The 11,046-nt window shown below is 46.0% G+C and overlaps 1 protein-coding gene across 1 annotated transcript in view; it reads left to right on the forward strand.

Moving 5' to 3' along the window:
• Window positions 1-11,046, forward strand: part of nphp4 (nephronophthisis 4) — a gene marked incomplete at both ends in the record, with an annotated part of 207,644 nt that overhangs the window by 102,849 nt on the left and 93,749 nt on the right. The window contains 2 exons of the mRNA XM_083641194.1: window positions 848-971; window positions 6,028-6,077. Coding sequence (XP_083497320.1) covers window positions 848-971; window positions 6,028-6,077 — 174 coding nt within the window. The remainder of the gene's footprint in view (window positions 1-847; window positions 972-6,027; window positions 6,078-11,046) is intronic.

Below are 11,046 nucleotides of genomic sequence, written 5' to 3' on the forward strand. Positions count from 1 at the left end.
TTCTCATTTGCCTACCAGTGCATTGTAATCTGGTTGGAGGGAGAAGGTCATGTAGTGGATGGGATGGGCTCATCTCTCTTAGTAAAGTGATTGCAGCTTCCTCCCTTCGATCCTTTTAGAGATGGGAGGTGGGGGAGCAACCAAGTGCCCCCTCTGGAGATGATCTTAAGAGCCCTGCGTTGCACTCGCTCAAACTCCTCCTCCTGTCCTTTACTGCATCCGACCAGGAGGGACATGTCCATACTCACTGATCTGATAAGGGCAGAGTAAATCAGTAGGTCATCGACTGACATGCTTGTTCTGCCCAGCACTCAGTCTCAGCAGATAGAGATGCTTTGATGCCTTAAGCACCATGCCCTGGACTTAAGCACCATGCCCTGGACCTGGTGGGAGTGAGAAAGAGAGGAGTCTACCTGCCAGCCCAGGTAGCGAGCAGATGCAACCACAGGCAGAGGGAAACGAGACTTGTTCCTTAAAATAAAAATCTAACTTCAATTTGAACTTTTCCACCAGATTCTGTAATAGGAGGCTTAAAAGAGAGAACTATTAAACGACATCACAGTTTACAGCATTTGAGAAAATGATTTCCCACAAACCATGTCTGTTATGCAGTATCTAATTAATGTCAAAGTTCTAACGTTGTGAAGATTGTAACTTTGAATCTTCACACCACCTCAGCTGTGAATTTTCACAGAAGCGCACGTCATCGCCATAAATCTCTCCGTATGGTGTCTGCCATGGCGTTCACTCCTCGTTCCTCTGCAGAATCTGTTCTTGTCATCTGCCAGTTGACAGTTGTCTGATGTTGTTCTGAAACTTTTGTGTCTTTCTGTTTCCTCTCGGGGAGGTGGGGGAGGAGAAAGACGCGGTGCGGTTCCGCCTGTGGTCTGCTCTGGAGGCGAAGGCATCTCTGAGGACCAAACAGGAGGAGGTACCACACCAGAGAAGACCGCCCTCATCGCCGTCGCGTGGTAAATAATATCATCATATACATTCGGCTTGGGCCATTTTCAAAATGTACCATTACGATGCTGCCTCACCAAAATATGAAGCAATTTCACGCGAGAGGGCGTGCTGTTGTACTGTATATCGTCACAGCTGTGATTCAGTCGTGGCCTCGTGCCGAAGCTACTCACAGTTGTAGAGTATAAACAAAGCTATTCATCTAGTAATAATAGCATTTTTTTTTGTAATTTGAGACAACAGATTTTGATTTCTGTCTGTTATTTGTCTCCGCCAACAAAAACTGTTCCCTCAGGATTGCACTACCAAGTGATGCCAAGCAACAGGTAAACTTGCTGCCTGCAGGTTCCCGACTGCAAGCTACAAGCTAACATTAGCTACTTTGAGGTTAGCACAGACGATTTCAGCTTAGCGTTCATAAGGGCAAATGCATCCATATCACTGTCCCTACTAGGTGCGAACACTGTTTAAACACAACCTAATCAAGCAAGTGAAGCATGCCATGCTGTTATACTAAATATCGGGCATGGTTGGAACACACACACACACACACACACACACACACACACACACACACACACACACACACACACACACACACACACACACACACACACACACACACACACACACACACACACACATTTACTACACTACATGTCCGGAGATTATAGGTACAGTGTAGGTAGGTTCGATAGCATGCAAAATATTATATTCCCAAAATATCTCCATATTTGATCAAATATCGGACAAAGTCTCTCATGCAAAGAGTTTTCCTACAAAAACCGAAGCGATCTTTTTTTCTTTTTTCTTTTCTTTTTTAAGGTGGATCTTTGCAGTCCATATTTGATATGGAAACAACTTTAAACAGCCGTCTCTGTTTCTCTCCACCAAAGAGGAGAAAGGCGGTGGTCTCTTTCTGCGCGTGGCTTTGGTGAGTGCACCTCAAGTGTGCATGAACACCTGGGAGAAAGCCACCAAAGTTCTAAGCAGCTAGCGTCAAACCCGGCCTGTCCTCTGTGCATAATCTAGCCCCCACCAGCGCAGTGTTATCTCACTGGCACCACCTGCTCTCTGCATGATTAGTATGCTCTCTGATTGGGGTCTGGGGGAAAGGAATGAACTCAAAGTGGTAGGAATATCTGGAGAAGACTTTGGCCGGCCATTATGGCCCCTTGATCTTGAACAAGCCGTACGTGGCTATCTCATGCCAGCTTCTTGCCTGGGTCCAGACCTTCCAATCCGCCCACTCCACGGAGTTGAGTTTGGCTGCTCTTGGTCTGCCATCATCCTATGCAAATGCCTTTTCTCCGGTAGACACTAAGGCGGAGCCAATGAGCGCCGAGGGGGGACTAATGATCAGCCAATCAGCGTCAATAAACAGCCCAACAGGTGGGACTAAGCCATTGTCATGCGTGGTTGTCAAGACTGCGTCGAGGAGTAACAATGGCCAATGCCTGCTGTTGAGGCGGTTTTACATTGAGATGCAGACAGTACATCATAATCGTGGTTTATTTATTACAGCACATCGTATCGTGGTTTATTTATTACAGTACGTCATATCGTGGTTGTATTGAATCGTGAATCCCGTATGGCATATCAAATCGTATCAGGAGATAAGCGTGTAAAGCAATGTGTTTGGCCAAGTATTGCTCACAAATACAGAGACATTTCATATTTCAATATTTGATGACAGTTTGTGCCACAGTAAAACAATAGATCTATCTGTTTTGCCTCTGCGTCTGTGATGATGTCTTTTACGGTGGGGGGATCCTTCAAGAAGGCTACGCAGCGAAACCGAGTTTTGATTAAATATGCCACATCCTGCATGGTGCCAAAGATAAATGAGGTGCCACCGTGGGCATCTCTGACGGCGAGCCAAACTGCTGATTGGCGCTCTGTCTGTGGCTGAATTGATGAAAAGCGCGGTAAACACACCGCACGCACACACACACACACACACACACACACACACACACACACACACACACACACACACACACACACACACAACACAGCACACAGCCTCTCCATCCTGGTGACAGCAGAAATAACTGGAGTGGACCCCAGCTGTACACTGGATGATTTCCATCCTAACGATGCCGTTAACTTCTCTGCCCAGAGAAGAATGGTGTTGATGGCGGCCCACTTCGTGGACGTGCGGGGAAGGCTTTTGGTCAAGTCTATTAACGGCGTTTTAATTAGCGCTAACGAGTCTTCATAGGACTGCCCAAGTAGCCCAAATGACTGCCCAAGTAGCCCAAATGATTTCAAATGGCTAGAGTGATATCATGCATCTCTGTCTGTTAGCAGCTCAGCGATGTGTGATTTACAAACCCCCCTCCCCTCCCCCATATCCCATTGCTGTATAACCCTCCCACATATTAATGCAATGTGGTCTCCAACCTGCACCATGCTCTATAAACGTGAGCAGAGTGATACATCTTCCCTTGATCTGGCTGAGGGAGCAGATCAGCAGAGCAGTCAATGTACTAATGTGTAGTGTAGTGTGTGTGTGTGTGTGTGTGGGGGGAGGGGGGGGGGGGGGGGCACGCAGACGTGCTTGTGACTACACACGTCTGGAAAATGTATTTGTTCATTTCCATTTCTTCAATAGTTTGGAAATTAAAAACAAGTCTGGAACATCTTGTGGTTTCTAGGTCCCACACTTACAGCTTTGATGCTGTAGACCCACTTTTGAGTCCAGTTTGTGTTGATGTGAAGAATAATGTTCAGATAGAGGGATGCTCTTATTACCCAGCTGCTGTCAGCAGGCATCTCACATGTTCTGATATTTTGTCACAGTGAAGAACAGTCTTCATCTGCACAGTGATATGACAGGGTGACAAGATGTCTCTCTGTGTAAATCATATTGAACACCAGACCACATCTTCAAAACAAATCAAGGTCTGGAAAAAGTTCTTTAATTGAAAATGTGTAGGAAGGAGCCCTGTGGTGAACGGCTTTACGTACCTCTGCAGCAGATAGACACATCAGCTCATTTACAAGTCGCAATGTGTAATTTCTGTGGCAGCTTTTGTGCGAGCGAGGATCAAACGTGGGGGGAAAAGCTCTTTGTGTTCTCTAACCCTCGTTTGTTAGCGGGGGAACCGAAGACGCTTTAGCGATTCCTCCGTTTCCAGAAGGAGCCTCTAAGTTATTCATGACCGACGCTGACTTGACTTCCAGTCGGGGCGGTGGGGGGTGGTAGATGTTCTCATCAAGTGTATTTTCATAAATCCCGGATTTAGCCAGAGCAGCCCCTCGCTGTTTGCCTGACCTCTCTCCGCCGCTAATGATGAGCCGAGACGGACAGAACGCGGCTTGAATCTTGCCGCGTCGACGTCGATGCTCGTTAATATAACGGCGTACTTCCTTTACGTATTTGAACGTATTCCCTCCCATCACCCCAGCATCTTGTCCAGCGGATGTACATATATTTGTTCATTTCCTCAGCTGTCAAGTCGGTGTCTCATTGATCACAGTCAGATAGCAGCCAATTACACTTGAGTCCAGTCAATGAGGTGAAACACTACTACTGCCAGCTCTGGAGGATAGCCCAAAACCAAAATGGCTGACAGAGGGAATGCCACAGCACATTTTGTGTGACAGCGAGCCAGCCAGTCCCCGCACCATGTCCAGCCTATGTGTCTGTAGTTGGAGCAGATGGCAGCTACAGTAAAGGCACCCCAGGCAACTGCAGCGATTTCTGAAAGGCCAGTCAAGCCCAGCACAGAGAGGCTCTTCTAGTCTTTTATTGGATTCCAGAGTTAAGTTACAGTATTCCATAGCACAACATGTAAAGCAGCCCAAAAAAAGATTCAACAGTATATGACAAAAAGAAGTTAAAGTGAAGTCGCTATCTCCAGCTCAGACAAGTTTCTGGGGTTTAGCGGCTTACATACATACATACATACATACATACATACATACATACATATACATACATACATACAGTATATACAGTACATGCATACATACAGTACATACATACACACATACATACATACATACATACATACATTATATACATATCTACATACATACATACATACAGTACAGTATATAAAGTACATACATACATACATACATACAGTACAGTATATAAAGTACATACATACATACATACATACAGTACATACAGTACAGTATATAAAGTACATACATACATACATACATACATACAGTATCAACTTCACAATTTACTTTTGTCTAAGAAACATGTTCAAGCATGTAAGCAGAGGCCTTTAGATCAAAATGGCTTTAAGAAAATGAAAAACATTCAATCCGATAGGTCCAAACTTTTGATGGGCAGTGTTATAACATATTTAACTTTTGATGGGCAGTATTATAACATATTTAACTTTTGATGGGCAGTGTTACAACATATTTAACTTTTGATGGGCAGTGTTATAACATATTTGATGGGTCCAAACTTTCGATGGGCAGTGTTATAACATATTTGTATGTAGAAACAATATGCAGATCGGTCTATACATACCTACCTAGCAAGCAACGGAAATAAGATACACTTTATATTTATCCTGTGTCAAAAAGTTGGGTTTACTTGACATCTTGTACAGAAGATGCCACCTTTTTTTTCCACATAAACCCTCACTACAGTGTACACAGTGTCATATTCTGTGTGAAATACTTTGGATAGATTCATTAAATATGTCTGCTGTCCCACTGTTTGTGCAAAGTTGAGTCGTGCAATCTGCTGAACTCATTCGGGCTACACTGTTATATTGCAAATTCAATCAACAGCAAGGCAGTCAAAATAGACGGCATATTTTACAGTCAACCTCCCTTCCCTGGCGTCGGCTAATATTCCATTTTATGCCCAAGCAGGCTATGAAATGAACAGCGCTGCCAGGTGTGTGTGGACCGTTGGAAAGATATAACAGTGTTGTTGACTCTGCGCCCAGTGGGAAATAACCAACAGGCATTGTTTGTATTTAGCCGAGTGAATGGCGGATCAGGACCTGAAAGAGAACAATAGTGAAAAGGATCGTCTGTTTTCTCTTCCCTTCACCGTCTCCCGTGTTGTTTTTGTTTTTCCAGGTCAGAAACCTCCAATAGCTTCTCCTCCAGGATCACCTCAAGGCCCCGGGGTAAGTGTACAGGTGACTGAAGCAGTAAGATCAAGAACTGGACTAGACAGCTAACACCACATGACAAATATGTTGTGTCTGGCTGGATTTCCAGTTAAACCCCATTTACACCTGGCCTTGAAATATGATCTGTATAGATAACATCTGGATAATGAAAAATGCATGTTAATATAATTGTAAACGCATCGTGATCAGAATGTGATCAGATCTGCCTGACCACAGCGGAAGAAAATCCCTTTACGCTCCCTGCAAGCTCTACCATTGGCTCTGACCCGCTCTGACTGACCGGTTGCGACCATTTATGGATGTTCTTTCTGCTTCCTGCGTGTCGAATCTGTCGATCTCAAATGCCTCCGCCACTGTGGAACAACAACGCTAGCTCGTTGCTACACACTTGTGTTGTGCAATAAAGCAGGCAAAATGGTCAATGGATTGCATTTATATAGCGCTTTTATCCAAAGCACTTTACAAGGTGCCTACATTCACCCATTCACACACCGAAGGCGGCAAGCTGCCACGCAGGGTGCTGACACAGACATCGGGAGCAATTTGGGGTTCAGTGTCTTGCCCAACGACACCTCAGCATGTGGACTTGAGGAGCTAGGGATCGAACCACCGACCTTCTGATTAGTGGACTCTACCTCCTGAGCTATACCAGAGTGGAGGTATTACCAGGCAGACTCTCTCCTGGTGCAGGGAGAGATAGTTTGGCAAGCAAGACTAGTAATGATCAGTGATGATCACCAGTGCCCGAATAAAGTTGGCCCTGACAAGGGGGGGGAAATGTCACAGGTTGAATACATTTAAAAAAAATCCTCTTAAAATAAACGTTATTTGGAGGCATAATTGTGTCATTTTTGCAAAGAAGCATTTGGGGGCAAGTTTGCATATACATTTTAGTATGAGCTTGATGAGATTACAGGAACATTTGCTCTATCAAAATATCCCGCAGCGATAATTTAGCAGAATATCTATGCAGCTGGCTTGGCAAGGGTAACATGGAAGTAAGTGTGCGTGTGTGTGTGTGCGTGTGCGCATCCCCCATGCTCCTGAGACACTGCATCCCCCATGCTCCTGAGACACTGCATCCCCCATGCTCCTGAGAGTTACACTGCACCCCCAATGCTCCTGAGACACTGCATCCCCCATGCTTACACTGCATCCCCCATGCTCCTGAGAGAGTTACACTGCATCCCCCATGCTCCTGAGAGAGTTACACTGCATCCCCCATGCTCCTGAGACACTGCATCCCCCATGCTCCTGAGAGTTACACTGCACCCCCAATGCTCCTGAGAGTTACACTGCACCCCCAATGCTCCTGAGAGTTACACTGCATCCCCCATGCTCCTGAGACACTGCATCCCCCATGCTCCTGAGAGTTATACTGCATCCCCAAAGCTCCTGAGAGAGTTACACTGCACCCCCAATGCTCCTGAGAGTTACACTGCATCCCCCATGCTCCTGAGACACTGCATCCCCCATGCTCCTGAGAGAGTTACACTGCATCCCCAAAGCTCCTGAGAGAGTTACACTGCACCCCCAAAGCTCCTGAGAGAGTTACACTGCATCCCCAATGCTCCTGAGAGAGTTACACTGCATCCCCAAAGCTCCTGAGAGAGTTACACTGCACCCCCAAAGCTCCTGAGAGAGTTACACTGCCCCCCCAATGCTCCTGAGAGTTACACTGCACCCCCAAAGCTCCTGAGAGAGTTACACTGCACCCCCAATGCTCCTGAGAGAGTTACACTGCACCCCCAAAGCTCCTGAGAGAGTTACACTGCACCCCCAATGCTCCTGAGAGTTACACTGCACCCCCAATGCTCCTGAGAGTTACACTGCATCCCCCATGCTCCTGAGACACTGCATCCCCCATGCTCCTGAGAGAGTTACACTGCATCCCCCATGCTCCTGAGAGAGTTACACTGCACCCCCAAAGCTCCTGAGACACTGCATCCACCATGCTCCTGAGACACTGCATCCCCCATGCTCCTGAGAGAGTTACACTGCATCCCCCATGCTCCTGAGAGAGTTACACTGCACCCCCAATGCTCCTGAGAGAGTTGTGTAAACAAGGCTTCACTATAAAGCAGGAGTCATTAGCGGGCTGGCCCAGCTAAGCACGTGCTGGTGTCCGCAGTGTAGATCTCCATCTGAAGGCCGTCCCAATACACAAATGAAACTGGGCAAAATCCCACGTGAAGCCATGCCACAGCTGCTGGCAACCATCCTGCCATTCAGCACAGTGCCAACACTGCTGCGGAACTCACACAGGCACTCTCTGCCTGTCACTCCTTCCCCTTAAATATCCTGTCATAGATATCAACTTGACTCGATCCCAAAATGATTATCTCTGTTCAACAATCTGGACCCCTCCTCTCTTCTATTACTGTCAAGCGCTGGGGTTCAATCTGGACCCCTCCTCTCTTCTATTACTGTCAAGCGCTGGCGTTCGGTTGCATGAGGAATTGACTTTTAAATCACACGTTGATGTTTTAATGAAGACATTGCAGATGAAGCTTGATTGTTCTATCGTGACAGGTCATGTTTTCCATGGCCTGCTAGAAAGGGGCTACAGTTAATAGAGGCACTTTTCCTGTCTGCTCTGGATTATGGGGACATCATATACAGAATGTATCTGCTACCACGCTTAAACCATTAGATTGAGTTGATCACTCAGCTGTCAGATTTAGAACAGAAACAGGCCATAGTTAAAGAACCCACCATTGCATCCTCTGTAATGAGGTTGCTTGTCCCACCCTTGCTACCGGGAGAGATCTGCATTGGTTCTTATTTATTTGCTAATCCTTGATTGGGAGTTTACCTCTCTACCTAAATTCACTTTTACTCTGGAATACTGGAGCCTGCCACACATGCTCCCAGGACTGTCTAATGCTTGAGGTCCCGCGTGTCTCCACGGACCTCTGAAAGACTCCTTTTAAGTGTTGTGCTCCGCATACCTGGAATATGCCTGGAATATGTTCCCAGGCCCACAGACCGGGAACCAGGCCCACAATGGATTTGACAAAAAAAGAAAAAAGAAAATCTGCGAGTGATATTACTGTCTTTCGGAGGCTGTGGCGGGTACATTTTTAAAGCTAGCGAGACGGTTATACCATATGAAGACCTAAGGAATCGATTGGGACCAACCATGTCAACCTACCATGTCGGCAAGGGGGCTAAATCATGCTCCAAATTTTGGCAAAATTTTGGCGAGGGAATTTTTTTTTAATAAAAAAAAAAAAAAATTTGACCTCTCACCTCAAGATATCTGAATGAGAATGGGTTCTATGGGTAGGGTTAGGGCTACACACCTTGAGTTGCATGCACTTTGTCAGAAAGGTGTCTTTCCCTTTGAAAATGTTTAAGCTTTTTTTTTCCAGTCAACTCTAAATATAACTTCTAAGTTCTAATAATGTTTTTATTATTTTGAGAATTTATTTTAGATTTAGAATGTAAATTGTCTATAAATTATAATACATTTTAATCTAATGTAACTTCATGTAACAACATTTATTTTTGGCCCATGGCCCTCCATCCAGATACATTTTTGGCCCTTCATAGGAAAGAATTTGGGCACCTCTGATTTAGCAGCTGTGCCAGACTGTTCTGCTGTTCTGCTGTTGGGATAGGTGCATGTGTGGTTCTGATATTCTGAATATACAGTAGAAGCTACAGTGCAGTATAAATAAGGTTGTACATTGATTTCCCTGCTGTGCTGCTGTGTTTGGTCATTAAATAAATGGAGAGAGAGAGAGTCCTCCAAAGATATATGTCGGTTCAGTCTTTGTTTTTGGATATGTGAATGTTCTTAAAAGTGAGAGAGAATTGACTGAATTCTGTATGCAGACTATATAAGGAGACAATATTTTTTTGGATCATTGTAAAGCCACAGCATAGTAAAGAGGATATTAATGTGATGTGATCTTCATAGATCTAGCCTCTTCATTTTGCTTTCAAAGTGCACCAGATTGATGCATTTTACCTTAAAACGTACACAATTTTCTCCTCGGGGGGGGGGGGGGGGGGGATGGGGGACCCCCCTTGTGGGTTATGCATTGCTGTCTCGTCGTGCACCCCGTGGTTGCAAAGCCTAGAATCGCCCATGGGCATCGAGCCACACAGCCCCTGGGCGCTGTCCGCAGTGCTGAACTGGACACTGGTCCCTGCAGCAGTGTGCTGCAGAGAAACCCTTATTAGCAAGAGGCACGTAGTCTTTTATTATCGTCTTTCTTTGGCCCAGCTGCTCATCTGTAGACCCACCCACACTATGACTCCTGAAGCCACTACTGCCCTGCTACCAGCCTGCTACCAGCCTGCTACCAGCCTGCTACCAGCCTGCTACCAGCCTGCTACCAGCCTGCTACTGCCCTGCTACCAGCCTGCTACCAGCCTGCTACCAGCCTGCTACCAGCCTGCTACTGCCCTGCTACCAGCCTGCTACCAGCCTGCTACTGCCCTGCTACCAGCCTGCTACCAGCCTGCTACCAGCCTGCTACCAGCCTGCTACTGCCCTGCTACCAGCCTGCTACCAGCCTGCTACTGCCCTGCTACCAGCCTGCTACCAGCCTGCTACCAGCCTGCTACCAGCCTGCTACTGCCCTGCTACCAGCCTGCTACCAGCCTGCTACCAGCCTGCTACTGTCAGTTGCTTTAAAAGCATCAGTGGTCTCAGTTTAATGTAGCCTGCCTTATGCAAAAGATGTATAATTGGCTCATTTTAACACACATTTCAGAAAAATCACTTCATGATGTCAAGAGAGCAATGGCCTTTGTGCCCTGGCATGTGGCCTTGTGCCCTAAAAAAAAATGTAACGCCGAAGGCCAAAATGGCCACGCCCCTAAAAGGACGAAATTCCCACGCTGGTGTGAGCCTCTTTTGAATTGTCTCTTTGTTTTAGTTTTGTATTTCATCATTTATTCATTCATTTCCTCTTTCTTCTTTGTGATTGTCTCTCTTTGTAATCTGGGC

This window comes from Poromitra crassiceps (genome assembly GCF_964638095.1).
Source record: "Poromitra crassiceps genome assembly, chromosome: 8".
Classification (NCBI taxonomy): domain Eukaryota; kingdom Metazoa; phylum Chordata; class Actinopteri; order Beryciformes; family Melamphaidae; genus Poromitra; species Poromitra crassiceps.